This window comes from Somniosus microcephalus, chromosome 11 (assembly GCF_052327205.1).
Source record: "Somniosus microcephalus isolate GS21.2 chromosome 11, FLI_Smic_1.0, whole genome shotgun sequence".
NCBI classification, from domain to species: domain Eukaryota; kingdom Metazoa; phylum Chordata; class Chondrichthyes; order Squaliformes; family Somniosidae; genus Somniosus; species Somniosus microcephalus.
In genome coordinates this window covers 222253771-222270328 of record NC_140997.1, presented here as the reverse complement: position 1 = coordinate 222270328, position 16558 = coordinate 222253771, and the positions used below count along the sequence as shown (strand labels likewise).

General features: G+C 45.0%; 1 protein-coding gene across 7 annotated transcripts in view; it reads left to right on the top strand.

Moving 5' to 3' along the window:
• The first annotated feature begins 389 nt into the window (after nt 1-389).
• Nucleotides 390-16558, top strand: part of tcta (T cell leukemia translocation altered) — a 43190-nt gene continuing 27021 nt past the window's right edge. The window contains exons 1-2 of one of the 7 annotated variants that reach the window (XM_086002018.1): nt 393-1061; nt 14166-14220. In XM_086002018.1, coding sequence (XP_085858144.1) covers nt 851-1061; nt 14166-14220 — 266 coding nt within the window. In that variant the 5' untranslated portion in view covers nt 393-850. Of the gene's footprint in view, nt 1062-5802; nt 6180-14165; nt 14221-16558 lie in introns of those variants that run through there. The other 6 variants (XM_086002019.1, XM_086002017.1, XM_086002016.1 and 3 more) reach the window with 6 other exon arrangements.

The window sequence follows — 16558 nt, the reverse complement described above, 5'->3', positions numbered from 1 at the left end:
TCCTTCCTGCATTTAGTCTGTCTAGTCTTGTTAGAATTTTATAAGTTTCAATGAGATCCCCTCTCATTCTTCTAAACTCCTGCGAGTACAAGCCCAATCGACCCAATCTCTCCTCATACGTCATTCCTGCCATCCCAGGTATCAGTCTGGTGAATCTTCGCTGCACTGCCTCCATGGCCAGAACATCCTTCCTCAGATAAGGCGACCAAAACTGCACACAATACTCAAGGTGTGGTCTCACCAAGGCCCTCACATTGCTGTTTGTGGGAGCTTGCTGTGCGCAAACTGGCTGCCGCCTTTCTCTACATCACAACAGCAGCGACCGCACTTCAAAAAAAAAGAGTACTTGAGTGGCTGCAAAGCGCGCTTTGGGACGGCCGGTGGCCTGTGAAAGACGCTGTAGAAAGGCGGGTCTTCCAGACCAGAGACCTGGCAGCTAATTTTGAAAAAAAAAACGAAACGAATCGCGGTCCCGGTCGCCAGGTAACTGTGTTTTTTGTCCCCTCTTCGGCTGCCGTCGAAAAACTAAATTTTGATTCGAGTTCACAGATACGTCTGGACAAGTGACGACTGGGGAAAGCAAAGAAAAAGGCAAACAGCAAATGGGCGAGTATTAAAAAACAGTCTGTTTTTAAAAAAAAAGCTGCGACGGAGTTGGGCGCCCGCTAATTGAAAGGTGTGTGTTAGAGAGTGTGTCGAAAGCGCACTTGGTGTGGGAGGCGGGCCGCCAGCGGGGTGGAGGAGGAGGCAGATCGCTGTCAGCCACAATATCGAGAGGGCCGGTGGAAAAAACAAGCTCCCCTCTATTCCTCACCCCTCACCACCGAGTGATGCGGCGCCTGCCGCGGCCATGGAGGCGCCGTGGGACTTCGGCTTCTTCTCGTTCCTGGTGGACGGCTTCTTCTCCTTCTGCGACGAGTTCGCCCAGGACTGGAGCAGCAACGACATGCGGGTGACCATCTTCAAGATCCTGCTGGGCTGGCTGGCCTGCAGCCTGCTGGCCATTCACATGGCCTGGAAGTTTTACGGGGCCACCGTCAATGACATGTACTACAGGCAAGGTGGGTGTGTGTGTGTGAGGAAAATGTCACTTTCTAATTTTACAATACTGCCGAGTCAGTGTTTCAAGTTACTGCTGTTGCTAATTAAAGTCCAGGGTTGGGTTTTTTTTCAGTCTACCTCTTTCATTTAAATCTGGTAGTACTCGTTACAACTCATCAACTACATGATAAATCCATTACATTCATTAACCACAATAAGGCTAAGCCTTAAAAAAACAGCTTTAAGATTAACAGTACAATGTAAGAATTAATGAATTCCAACGAATAACGGAGATCGACACAAGAGAACAACTGAACAGGTCTTTACTCAATGGAGATGCCACGAGGACTGCCTGGGCAGCCCCGTGGTTTGCGACGTGACATCATCGCGTTTGCCCGCGCTCTTAAAGGGGCCATGCCCCGTACATGCAAACTCTATATACAAAACACAGTAATGCCTAACAATGGTACAGGTTTAGGCTGGTGTTAGAACATCGTTAAAGAGAATTATATACAGTTAGCCAGAGTCATTCAGTGGTTCTGCCACAACAAATACAATAATAAATTTTTTCAGACAAAAACAATGTCAACAATACAGGTACCCATAGTAAAAAAACAATACATACCAGTCCTATTGGCAATCTAGTAACTCTTCATTTTTGCTTGGTATAACCTGTTGTCCTTTAAAAAAAATTTTAACATTCAAGTACAACAGTACTTATACAACTCATCAGTTACATAGTAAATCCATTACATTCATTGACCAATTATGGTCAACAATATAAATACAATAAATTTTACAGGTAAATCAATAATGTTTACAGTACAAACTGCAACTATTTAATAAAGTCCAGGGTTGTTGGAACTTTTTTTTTGAGGAACAGCTGACCAGGAACTTGGACTAAATCAAAGCCTATCTATCGCTTAAGTTTCTGTCTTGCTGCTCGCATGTAAAGAGGCTCAGATCGTGTGCTGTTTTACTATTTTTGTCAGCCAGTGGCTCAGTTGGTAGCACTCCTGAGTCAGAAGGTTGTGGGTTCAAGTCCCACTCCCAAAGACTTGAGCACAAAAATCTCAGCTGACGCTCCCAGTGCTGAGGGAGTGCTGCACTGTCGGAGGTGCCGTCTTTCGGATGAGACTTTAAACTGAGGGCCCCTCTGCCCTTTTCGGGTGGACGTAAAAGATCCCACGGCACTATTTTGAAGAAGAGCCGGGGAGTTTTCCCTGGTGTCCTGACCAATATTTATCCCTCAATCAACGGCGCTAAAAACAGATGATCTGGTCATTATCACGTTGCTGTTTGTGGGAGCTTGCTGTGCGCAAATTGGCTGCCGCGTTTCCTACATCACAACAGTGACTACGCATCAAAAAAGGTACATTGTTGGCTGTAAAGCATTTTGGGACGTCTGGTGGTCATGAAAGTCTTTCTTTCTATTTTCACAACAGTGGAATTTGTTGTGAAATTCGTCCTCTTTTATTTTCAATGATTTGTTTACCTCCATTTCCCCCCCCCCCCTTTTACTGAAGATGATGACTTGTGCGCAGATTCATGGACATTGGTACACTTTTTGTACAAGTGGCCACGTCCCACAAACACCGTCTGATAACGGTGACAGGTTATTTCATGGGCAGCAGTCTGGAATGTCAGCAGCAGTGATTTGTTCCAACCCAAAGAGCTTAAGGCCTGCTCTGTGGCCAGATATTTTCCTGGCTGAGATCACTCCGTTAAACTCGGCACAGACTGAGGTTCAAACATTGTTAGGTCCCCGTTTCTATGGCTCCATTGTTGTGCTGTGTGGTGCCTTTACTCACATCAAGGTGGTGACCAATTATCGTCGAGACATTTTCCCTTTGTTTCAACTTCCTTATTTGGAAATGCTCGTGACATTTGCTGCTAGGAAGCCTGTTTGAACAGTCCGAGAAATGTTAGTTGCTCTCTTTTGGGGGAAAGATAGTGTGAACTATTCACAAAATGGTCTCTAATATGGTTGCTGACTCTTGTTAAATATTTGTTTTCATCATGATTATAATCTAATTGTACATCGTGGTTCTTTCATCTTGAATGTAGTGCACTTGCATTGAGCCAACTGGATAATTTTTTATATAATATATAGTCATGTCCCATAATGCTTCACAAAATTAATTGGTTTATGAAGTAAAATCATTTTATAGGCAAACGCAGCAGCCATTTTGAAAACAGAGCAGGGTCCCACAAACCACACTGACCAGATAATCTGATTTGTTGGTGTTAGTTGAGGTCATATGTTTACTGGGACTCTAGAAGAATTCCCTGCTCTTCTTTGGAAAAAGTGCCATGGGATCTCTTGCAAACACCTGGATAGGCATATTGTTTAATGTGTCAGCCAAAAGACAAAATTTGTATAACAAATCCTAGGACCCCAGCTGTTCACAATATATATTAATGATCTGGACGAGGGAATTGGATGTAATATCTCCAAATTTGCAGATGACACAAAGCTGGGTGGGAGGGTATGCTGTGAGGAGGATGTCATGAAACTCCAGTACGATTTGGACAGGTTAGGTGATTGGGCAGAAACATGGTAAATGCACTACAATGTGGATAAATGCGAGGTTATCCACTTTGGTGGCAAAAACAGTAAGGCAGATTATTATTTGAATGGCAATAGATTGGGAGAAGGGGAAGTGCAAAGAGACCTGGGTGTTCTTGTGCACCAGTCGCTGAAGGTAAGCATGCAGGTGCAGCAGGCGGTTAAGAAGGCAAATGGTATGTTGGCCTTCGTAGCGAGAGGGTTCGAGTACAAAAAACAAGGATGTCTTGCTACAGTTATACAGGGCCTTGGTGAGACCGCACCTTGAGTATTGTGTGCAGTTTTGGTCGCCTTATCTGAGGAAGGACGTCCTTGCCATGGAATGAGTGCAGTGAAGATTCACCAGGCTGATACTTGGGATGGCAGGAATGATGTATGAGGAGAGATTGTGTCGATTGGGCTTATACTCACTGGAGTTTAGAAGATTGAGAGGGGATCTCATCGAAACCTATAAAATTCTGTCAGGCCTGGACAGACTAGATGCTGGAAGGATGTTCCCGATGGTCGGGGAGTCCAGAACCAGGGGTAATAGTCTAAGGATAAGGGGTAGGACATTTAGGACTGAAATGAGGAGGAATTTCTTCACCCAAATAGTGGTGAACCTGTGGAATTCTCTGCCACAGAGGGCGGTGGAGGCCAGTTCATTAAATATATTCAAGAAAGAGTTGGATATATTTCTTAAGGCTAAAGGGATCAAGGGATATGGGGAGAAGGCAGGGACAGGGTACTGAATTTGAATGATCAGCTATGATCAGGGCAGCACGGTGGCATAGTGGTTAGCACTGTTGCCTCACAGCACCAGGGACCCGGGTTCGAATCCGGCCTCGGGTGACTGTCTGTGTGGAGTTTGCACATTCTCCCCGTGTTTGCGTGGGTTTTCTCCGGGTGCTCCGGTTTCCTCCCACAATCCAAAGATGTGCGGGTTAGGTTGATTGGCTATGATAAATTGACCCTTAGTGTTAGGGGGATTAAATACGTGGGGTTACGGGGATAGGGTGGGATATGTGTTGGTGTAGGGGTTACGGGGATCGGGTGGGACATGTGTCGGTGCAGGCTCGATGGGCCGAAATGGCCTCTATCTGCACTGTGAGGTTTCTGTGATTCTGTGATGATCTCATTGAATGGCGGAGCAGGCTCGAGGGGCCAAATGGCCTACTCCTGCTCCTATCTTCTTTGTTTCTATGCACTGAAGAGTCATGGTTATATGCTCAGCTCCTAGAGTAATACTTGAATCCACAACTTTCTGACTTAGAAGTGAGAGCCAAGCTGATACATATGAGAGAAATTATTACATTGGTCAGTTAGGTGCTTTGAGCTACGCTGTCAAGTTATATATCCTGGGAATTCTATCAGATCATTCACTTTGAATGCAAACTGAAAAACATTTGATTTTCAAATCCACCCATTTACCCCTTCCAAAAATAAATGGGCGAAGGAAGAAAGTTTGTGAATCAGACAAAACAGGAACAGTATAATTGGAAGAGAGAGAAAAATCAGCAGGAGGAGACCTTACTTCGTCATTGTAACACCTAGTGACAGATCTATGGGTAGCCTGAGAAGATGGGCCAGACTGTCGAGCCCTCTCATTTGCAGAATAAAACATAGAAAAGCTATTAAATTTAAATAATGCTATCCTCACCCCATCTGGGTACTTTTATTTTAATGTTTAGCAAATCTCCAGTTCCCTTCTGGCACAGTTGGCAATGGTGCTATGTAACTGAACCATATAAACCAAGGCTTGAGCTGTGCTGGTTCAGCTGATCTCAGCCAGGGCCACAATGGGAGGTCTCACAATTGGCTTCAGTCGAGAGAGGGGGAAAGTCGGCTGTGATTTCCATCCCTAATCGTTTTCCAATGACCCGCTGCTGGAAAGTGCACATGTGTGGAGCACAAGATGGAGCTTGGCAGTTCAAAGGTTTTGGACTTTTCAACGTGGACTTTTAATACCAGCTTTTCAGAAAAACTAAAACAATGGATTTGGACCTTTTTTTGGTGTGCGCTCTTAAAGTCTAAATAAGGCCTGTGAAGCGGTAACTGTCAAGGCGACGCTCACGCGGGAACCGTGAGATGGTTGAAGGAAAGGACTCGGTAAAAGGGCAGGATTTGGTTCAACTTGGCTAATATCAGAGTGCATGATGGTTTTTGCTTACTGTCCATGACGTTTGGTTAAAAGTACGTGTCTGTACCTTTAGTAAAGCTACAAGGCCAGGACAGCGTTGAAGATTTTCCGTACTCTCGAAGGACATGGAGAGATTAGGAAACATAACAAAGATAGCTGTCCTCGAGAACCGTGAGAAGAGAGAGAAAGGAAAACAAACAAGCTATTTTTGCAGTAGCGACGAGAGATTTAAAAACGGCCATTTTCGTGTTTTCGAAGAGACCAAGCCAGGAGCAATTCAAAGATGTCAACAAAGAATTAACCCCTCCGTCTCCTGAAGCAGAAGAATTGATCATTCTGAGTTTCAAGTTGTACTACCGGCTAAGGTTGTTGGCATCTTTATCTGTAAAACTGTTGCGTCTTAATGTCAATAAAACCAATTATTTAGAAAAGCTTTCAGCCTAGGTTGATCCTTACCTCTTGTACTCTTTTAAATTTAAAAAAAAAAAAACCCTACGCAGTGATCCTTCCAGTGCTGAGTAGCCTGCTCTGTCTACGCTCATGTGAAGAATGTCCAGTTGAATAAGATCCCAACAGATGGCTGGTGCCCATGGAGCAGTATCCCAGCGTTAGTCTGCATCTTCAGGAATGGAGAAAATTGCTCAAAAAAACAAGCACACAATCCCTGCCATACCGGATATTTAAACCTGTAAAGTTTATCAGTAGCTGCATAGCTGCTGTCGGCTGTCGGGCCTATCAGATAGCAGCTGCACGGGACATAACGTGGGTAGGTTTCTTAACTGTTGCAGATCAGAGGGTATCAAAATGAGAAACCAGCGATGGCTGGGATATTGCAGGATGTAGCTCCCATCATGTTGCGTTAGTGTCTTCTCTATATATGTAACTTTTTATTAACTTCCTTAATTGACTACCGTGAATACATCCTCTCCTGAAGGTGATATGCTGAGGCGCAGTTCCACAGGCACCGATGACAACCCTCCATTACTTTACTCAAGTGGCCATTCTTCATGTGTGACAGTGATTGTTGATGAGCTACACTTCTATGGGGGTATCCCAATTGAACTTCCTCCAATCCTCACCCAATGCCCATATAGATGTGCATTTTAAAGAAAGAAAATAACTTGAATTTTCATAAAACTGGGATGTCCCAAAGTATTTGTCAATTAAGTACTTTTGAAGTGTTGCCTCTAAACTTGACTATGCCAACGCTCTCCTGGCCAACTATCTTCCACCCTCCAAAAGCTTGAGCTCATCCAAAACTCTGCTGCCCATATCCTAACTCGCACCAAGTCCCGTTCATCCATCACCCCTGTGCTTGCTGACCTACACTGACTCCCGGTCCAACAAAGCCTCTTTTTAAAAAAATAAAAATTCTCATCCTTGTTTTCAAATCCCTCCATGGCCTCGCCTCTCCCTATCTCTGTAACCTCCTCCAGCCCTACAACCCTCCGAGATCTCGGCGCTCCTCCAATTCTGGCCTCTTGCGCATCCCCTCTTCTAACCGCTCCACCATTGGTGGCTGTACTTTCAGTTGCCTAGGCCTTAAACTCTGGAATTCCCTCCCTAAACCTCTCTACCTCTCCCTCCTCCTTAAGACCCTCCTTAAAACCTACCTCCTCCTGCCCTAATTTCTTATGCGGCTTGGTGTCAATTTTTTTTGTCTTGCAACGCTCCAGTGAAGCACCATGGGACATTTTACTACCCTTTAAAGGCGCTATATAAATGCAAGTTGTTGTTGTTGTGAATTTACTATTGTAATTTAAGGTCACCTGAATAATGATCAATGCTAGAGCACTGGCTGAATAAATTCCCTCTGGTTCCCCCAGCCCAGGGGCACTGATGCCAAGCATAGTACCACCATCCCCCGCCAACCCCCCTCTGCTGCCCTGGCTGAGATCTGCTAACTCAGCTCAGACCTCATTGGACTGATCAGATTTAAATGAAGGAAGGGGGAAAATGCAAGGTACCTTTTGACTGCTTTACGTTTTGAATTGATATTGGTAGAAACATGAAACAACACTGAACTCCGTGGAGTGAGCAATTACTGAGAGAGCTGGGAACGATGAACTGAAGTTATATTTTAAACCATTCTGCCGCTGTATACAGGAAACTCTCTTTTATCCGGCACCGACAGGACCGGCGTGGTGCCGGTTTATCAAAAAGTCTGGATTACAGAGAGGTATAAAAGGTATGAGAGCCCCGTACACGGCCACAGATCCAGGCGTCCCTGTTGCATGGTAACAGGTGCAGGAACCCCGGTTACACGGCCACAGATCCAGGCGTCCCTGTTGCATAGCAACAAGTGCAGGAACCCCGGTTACACGGCTACAGATCCAGGCGTCCCTGTTGCATAGCAACAGGTGCAGGAACCCCGGTTACACGGCCACAGATCCAGGAACGGCCACTAATATGAAGTAAAACTTACCTGAACCTATTCCTGAATTTTGCCGGTTAACAGATTTCCGGTTATTTGGGTGCCAGTAAATCAGTTTCCTGTAGTTATGATTCAGGTTGTTTGCATTGATTTACGTAGTAAATGTGTTCTGTAACATGCCTCTAGGATCTGCAGCTATGAATATTGTATTGTGGGAGTCACCACGTTATGGTACTTTATATGGTGCGGGATGCCATAGATTTGTGGTTGCCCTCTGCCATTTGTACAAAATCCAACTGAACAGAAGTGATTGTAGCAAAAGTTAAAATGAGTAAAAGTGAGGAAGTGCTGCTTCAGTTGTACAGCGTCTTGATCAGACCCCCAGGGAAGAGATATTGGCCTTGGAATGGGGTAGAGCACAGATTCACCAGAATGATACCAGGGCTTAAATTATGAGGAAAGGTTACGTAAACTTGGTTTGTATTCCCTTGAATTTAGAAGGTTGGGGGTGATCTAATTGAGGTCTTCAAATTGATACTGGATTTCGGTAAGGTAGGTTCAAATTAACTATTTCCTCCGGTGGGGGAATCCAGAACAAGGGAGCATAATCTTAAAATTAGAGCTAGGTCATTTTAGGAGTGAAATCAGGAAGCACCACTTCACACAAAAGGTAGTAGAAATCTGGACCACTTCTTTCCTCTTTCCTAAGAAAAGGCTGTGGATGTTGGGACAGTTGGAGCTTTCAAGACTGAGCTAGATAGATTTTTGTTAGGTAAGGGTACCACGGGATATGAATCACAGAATCCCCACAGTGCAGATAGAGGCCATTTCGGCCCATCGAGCCTGCACCGACACATATCCCACCCTATCCCTGTAACCCCACGTATTTAATCCCCTCCTATCCCTGTAACCCCACGTATTTAATCCCCTAACACTAAGGGTCAATTTATCATAGCCAAATCAACCTAACCCGCACATCTTTGGACTGTGGGAGGAAACCGGAGCACCCGGAGGAAACCCACGCAGACACAGGGAGAATGTGCAAACTCCACACAGACAGTCGCCCGAGGCCGGATTTGAACCCGGGTCCCTGGCGCTGTGAGGCAACAGTGCTAACCACTATGTAATGGAGTTGGAGGTACAGATCAGTCATGATCTAATTGAATGGTGGAACAAACTTGAGGGGCCGAATGGCCGCCTCGTATTCCGAATGTGCATAATAGTGACTACTTTAAAAAGTAATTAATTAGCTGTGACGAGCTTTGGGACATCCTGAGCACTTGAAAGGCAAGTTTGCGCACTGATTTCTTTGGCAGCAGTATTTCAGTCATGTGCGTTCATGAACCTCAGACTCCCCTGCCTATCTCCCCACAAAAAAGTGAGTTACTGACTGAAACTCATTGCCAAACATTTGGAATGTAACATAGTAACATAGAGATAGGAACAGGAGTAGGCCATTCGGCCCTTCGAGCCTGCTCCGCCATTCAATGAGATCATGGCTGATCCTCGTCTGAGATCATAGCTGATCTTACCAGTTCAGTACCCCGTCCCCGCCTTTTCTCCGTAACCCTTAATCCCCTTAGCCTTCAGAAATATATCCAATTCTCTCTTGAAAATATTTATTGAATTAGCCTTCACAGCCCTCTGTGGCAGGGAATTCCACAGGCTCACCACTCTTTGAGTGAAGAAATTCTTCCTCATCTCTGTTTTAAATGATTTGCCCGCTATTTTTAGACTGTGGCCCCTGGTTCTGTGCTCCCTGGCCATTGGAAACATTCTCTCTGAATTCAGCCTGTCCAGGCCTGCCATAATTTTATATGTTTCGATGAGATCCCCTCTCAATCTTCTAAACTCCAGTGAGTACAAGCCCAAACTATTTAATCTCTCTTCGTAGGTCATTCCCGCCATTCCAGGTATCAGCCTGGTGAATCGCCGTTGCACTCTTTCCATGGCAAGAACATCCTTCCGCAGATGGGGCGACCAAAACTGTACACAATACTCCAGATGCGGTCTCACCAGCACCTTGTACAGCTGTAGTAAGGTATCCCTATTCCTATACTCGAACCCCCTTGATATGAAGGCCAACATACCATTTGCCTTCTTAATCGCCTGTTGCACCTGCATGCTCTCCTTCAGTGACTGGTGCACAAGAACACCCAGGTCCCTCTGCACTTCCCCATCTCCCAATCTATTGCCATTTAGATAATAATCTACCCTCCTGTTTTTACCCCCAAAGTGGATAACCTCGCATTTATCCACATTATAGTGCATCTGCCACGTATCCGCCCATTCCCCCAACCTGTCCAAATCGCACTGTAGCCTCCTGACATCCTCATCAGAGCCCACCCCTCCTCCTAGTTTAGTGTCGTCAGCGAATTTGGAAATATTGCATCCAATTCCCTGATCCAGATCATTTATATATATATTGTGAACAGCTGGGGTCCCAGGACAGATCCTTGCGGCACCCCGCTGGTCACTGCCTGCCACTCTGAAAACGAGCCGTTTATTCCAACTCTCTGTTTTCTATCCGCCAGCCAGTTCTCTATCCACGTTAATACTTTGCCCCCAATCCCATGAGCCTTAATTTTGCATGACAATCTTTTGTGTGGAACCTTATCGAAGGCTTTCTGGAAGTCAAGGTACACCACATCCACTGGCTCTCCCCCATCTATTTTACCAGTTACTTCCTCAAAAAATTCCAGCAGATTAGTCAAACACGATTTACCCTTTGTAAATCCATGTTGACTCTGTCCGATCCTTTCCCCATTTGTCAAGTGCTCCGCTATTTTATCCTTAATAATGGACTAGCATTTTGCCCACAACCGATGTAAGGCTTACTGGTCTATAATTCCCTGCTTTCTCTCTACCCCCCTTTTTAAATATTGGGGTAACATTAGCTACCCTCCAATCCACGGGTACTGTTCCCGAGTCAATGGAGTTCCGGAAGATGATCCTTAGAGCATCTGCTATCTCCAGGGCCACCTCCTTAAGTACCCTAGGATGTAGTTTATCAGGCCCCGGGGATTTGTCGGCCTTCAGTCCCCTCAACTTACCCAACACCATATCCCTAGAGATACTAATTTCTGTCAGCTCCTCCCTCTCATTAGTCCCTATGTTTGCCGATATTCCTGGGAGGTTATTTGTGTCCTCCTTTGTGAATACAGAACCAAAGTATGAGTTTAATTGGTCTGCCATTTCCTTATTCTCCATTATATATTCTCCCGAATCGGACTGCAGGGGACCGACTTGGGATTTTACCAGTCTTTTCCTCCTGATATACCGATAAAAGCTTTTGCAGTCTGTCTTTATTTTTGCTGCAAGTTTACTTTCGTATTCTATTTTCCCCTTCCTGATTAATCCCTTTGTCCTCTTCTGCTGTATCCTGTACTGCCCCCAATCTTCCGGTCTGGTGCTTTTTTTTGCCAGTTGATATGCCCTTTTTTTTTTTTTTTGTATAATGTAAGGTTAATGTAGTTTATCAGGCCCCGGGGATTTGTCGGCCTTCAGTCCCCTCAACTTACCCAACACCATATCCCTAGAGATACTAATTTCTGTCAGCTCCTCCCATTTGTATAATGTAAGGTTAATTTTTCACTTTTTATCAGTATGTCATTGAACCTGTTTCAGGTGGTGTAATATAGATGATGTTTATAGAATTGATTGTGACATAGGTACTGGATAGTAATAAGTTGTTTTATTTAACAAACCCTTACAATTAGGGAGCCCATGTAGAATGAGGTAGCCTGAAGCGTATTACAGTAAAGTAGCCCGTACCAGTGTTTGCAACCGTAACCAAGGCTGACACTCCAGTGGACTACAGGTGATGAACCAAAGTCCCATCGGCCTGTTCTGGTGGTTCAGCTGGATAGTAAAAGATCCTGTGGCGTTATTCGAAGAAAAGAAAAGCGTTGTCCCAGTGACTAAGCCAACATTCCTCCCTCAACCCCCCACCAATAAAAAAACAGATTAACTAACAATTCATCTCGTTGGTCTTTGTGTGGTATTGCTGACACAATGGCTGCCTTGTTTACCTAACTTAACAGTCACTGTACTTTGAAAGTAATTTGTTGTGTGAAGCAATTGTGTATTTTGTGAGAAGGTGATGTATTTGTATTAAAAGGTTGAGATAATGCCTTAAAAATATCAGCTGAGCTCTGATATGTTTTACATCTCTGAAATGCACTCCTGTTTCTGTGCGTAATTAGGTAACAACTGCTTGTATTTACATTGCGCCTTTTCATATAGAAAACGGCCGACTGCACTTGAGAGGTTTTATCAGAAAATGGGAGCCAAGCCAAAGCAGGAGATATTGGGAGGGTGACAAAAACTTGGTCAAAGAGGTGGGTTTGAGAGAGAGAGAATGAGAATTCCAGAGCATGGGGGCTAGTCAGCTGAAGGCATGGCCAACAATGATGGGGGGGGGGGGAAATTGACCAGAGGGGTGGGGGTGGGTGGGCGGGCGGGAAGGTTGTATAACTGGAATGAGGTGGGGAGAGGAATGGAAACGGTGTCAAGGCTTCAGTCTTCCCAATGTTTAGCTGGAGCGAATCGTGGCTTATCCAATTTGTGGATTATTCAAGACTGGATGTCAGACAAGCAATCTGACAGCTCGGAGGCAGTGGAGGGGTCAAGCTAGGTGACTGAGAGGTAGAGCTGGGTGTCGTCGGCCTACATATGGAAGCTGACTCCATGTCTGCAGATGATGTTGCTGAGCATCGGGAGGGTTGGGTTGAAGATGGATCCTTGGGGGAACTTTGGCGGTATTGATGCAAGCATGGAGATAAAGCTTCTTAGTTATGGCTTTATCCCATTTTTGGCAATTTTTGTTTTGTTTACTGCAATGTGAACATGGACAGCAGCCCTGCATAAATGAATCACATGATTTGAACAGACCTGTTCGAGTTTTATTTTTGTTGCACACACCATGGATCTTTAGTAAAAAGCATTATTACAGGATGTAGTTAGTGATGCATTGCTGTTTTGTGTGTGATACTAATAATTCATTAGCTTCATGCTCATTATTGAGGACATTCTCCAAACTCCTGAACACACTAACTCTGCACTTCTGTTATAGAACGCTTTTATATGTTTTATTCCTCTTTTCCTCAAGTTCGAGTCGTTAAACATTAGTCCACAGCTGAAACGATGTGAACACTTAGAATAGTTATTTCAAATTTCATTTATTTGGTGTACTTCTGTTGCCACTATTTTTAGTTATAAATTTGATTGGCTTGTTTCATTTGACGTGTTGGAAAGAGCCTCGTGATATAATGGCAGTGTAGGAATGTCTAGTTCCTATCAAAAGACTGAGGTCCACTCAGGCGATCAAATAAACGAGGTTTAATGAAAACTAACAGAGTTTAACGGATAATTACAGGAGAACATCGAATATAGGTCTAGTCAGTTCGGAGGCTCCACGAGGACTGCTTGGGCGGTCCCGTGGCTGACGTCATCACGTTTTTCCCGCCGGTGGGGGATCACGTGATGAACGGCGTGACGTCATCGCGTTTACCCGCGCTATTAAAGTGATCGCGCTCTGTACATGTAAACAGTGAAAACAAAGATACAGACTCCGGCTGTAGCTAACATTATTAAAGGGAATTATATACAATTGATCGGAGTCCCTTAGTGGCTCCGCCACAGCAGCAATGTTGTTCAGGACAAGTATGTGTTTTTACAATCTTGCCAATGGCCGTTTTAGCCCTCTGCTTCACTTCAAAGTGTTCTTCATTGATAAAAGTTCACTTTTTTGAGAATAATGCAGCAATTTAAGAAAGCATTCATGGGATTGCACAGCATTGTTATCACTCCATCGTATTGTTCAGTGGGGTGGTATGTGGGCCTGCACCACCTTCGACGTGGAAGGTTTTCCACTTTTGGATGTGTTGTTGGGGAAATGCCACGAGATGGGCCAGTATTTTCCTGCGAAGGGGCTGGAAGAGGAAAATTGCAAGAGAGTCCCCTGGGGCTGCTCTAACGCAATTCCAACTGGATAAAAATGCAAGTTGTGATGACTTGTAGTGTGGTGGAACGAGCTTTTTGAATTTGAGTTTCTTTTACAGGTAGCGGAGGCCAGAATGGTGGCACTCCCGATGGCTCCTCGAACTTTACTAGTTGGTATGTTTCCTTTTTTAAAGAAGTTTTTAGAAATGCGATGCACCACACTTTGTAAAAGGCTGATTTTAACGGAAACCTTTTCAAAATAATTTTATTGCGCAATTTTCGCATTTGTCTAAAAGTTAATCTTGTTAAAGATCACAATCTGTTCATTCAGAATTTCTATCCAAGTACACCATTAAAGTAGATCAACCAACGTAAATTTTTGCCTGCAAACCTGCAAGGTGCTTGTGCACTCTGGAACTTTGTCGAAGGGGCTTTCTTCCTATGAGGATCTAAATACTTTGAGCACTTGAGGTCCACACAGGCACATTATGGGTTGCTGGAAAAACAATAACAAATGTGAACCCTGGTTGATTTCTTTTACCTCCCCTCCCAACCCAATGGGACTAAGGCTAATTGTAACGCCTCTGCTGCCTCCCTGCCTGAAATCAGCTAATTGAACATAGACTAGGGATTGAACCAGCGACTTTCCTCAGCTGTATGTTCATCCATGGCTTTGTTGCATAGAAACATAGAAGATAGGAGCAGGAGTAGGCCATTCGGCCCCTCGAGCCTGCTCCGCCATTCAATGAGATCATGGCTGATCATCCAAATTCAGTACCCTGTCCCTGCCTTCTCCCCATATCCCTTGATCCCTTTAGCCTTAAGAAATATATCCAACTCCTTCTTGAATATATTTAATGAATTGGCCTCCACTGCCTTCTGTGGTAGAGAATTCCACAGGTTCACCACTCTCTGGGTGAAGAAATTCCTCCTCCTCTCAGTCCTAAATGGCTTACCCCTTATCCTTAGACTGTGACCCCCTGGTTCTGGACTCCCTGGCCATCGGGAACATCCTTCCTGCATCTAGTCTGTCCAGTCCTTTATAAGTTTCAATGAGATTCCCTCTCATTCTTCTAAACTCCAGCGAGTATAAGCCCAATCGACCCAATCTCTCCTCACACGTCATTCCTGCCATCCCAGGTATCAGTCTGGTGAATCTTCGCTGCACTCCATGGCAAGAACATCCTTCCTCAGATAAGGCGACCAAAACTGCACACAATACTCAAGGTGTGGTCTCACCAAGGCCCTGTACAACTGCAGCAAGACATCCTTGTTCCTGTACTCGAACCCTCTCGCTACGAAGGCCAACATACCATTTGCCTTCTTAACCGCCTGCATGCTTACCTCCACACTTGACTATTCCAATGCACTACTGGCTGGCCTCTAATGTTCTACCCTCCGTAAATTGAGCACATTCAAAGCTCTGCTGCCCGTGTCCTAACTCGCATCATGTCCTGTTCACCGTTCACCCATCACCCCTGTGCTCGTTGACCTACATTGGCTCCCGGTTAAGCAACGCCTCGATTTTAAAATTCTCCTTGTTTTCAAATCCCTCCATGGCCTCTCCCCTCCCCATCACTAACATCCTCCTGCCCCACAACCCTCTGAGATATCTGCGCTCCTCTAATTCTGGCCTCTTGAGCATCCCCTGTTTTAATCGCTCAACCATTGGCCGTGCCTTCAGCTGCCAAGGCTGGAAGCTCCGGAATTCCCTCCTTAAACCTCTCCGCCCCCCCCCCCCCTCCTTTTTTAAGATGCTCCTTAAAACCTACCTCTGACCAAGCTTTTGGTCATCTGTCCTCTCCTTATGTGGCTCGGTGTCAAATTTTGTTTATAATGCTCCCGTGAAGCGCCTGGGACATTCGACTACGTTAAAGGCGCTATATAAATACAAGTTGTTGTACTCGCTGCCTTAACTAACGACCTTTTAGAGGAGTCCTCCCCTGGAGTTGTTAACGTGGTGGGTTACTGTTTCACAGGTGCAACCAGCCTACCAGTATCTCCTCTAAATTACCATTCTTCTTTTGTGAGCTTATAGGTAAATGTTAGCAGGCAATTGAACTACAGGAAAAGTTCTGATATCCGGCACCGACGGGACCGGCGTGTTGCCGATATATCAAAACTGCCGGACATGCAAAGTTAACGTTGAAGCATACGGAGATGAAAGTCTCCATATTCGACAACAAACACTGTTGCTCAGCAACAGCTTGTAAACACTCGGCCCGTACCTTGGAAGCGTCTCTGAAGCTGTTGCTAGGCTACAAAGACGCTTTCCAGAGCCTGCCTGTTAAAAGAATGCTAAGAGAAGAAAAAAAACCTAACCAAAACGGCTGCTGATTTCTGCCGTTGGAGCGAGGTTTCCTGCCATACAACCTCCGGATAAACCAAAGTTTCCTGTATTGAGTATGTCATAGCAATGCCCAATCGTGGTACTCCCCCAACAACATGCTCATGTGTGTACTTTCCAGCAGGGTCACTTGATAGTATCAGGAGTAGCTTTATGCCCCCCCCC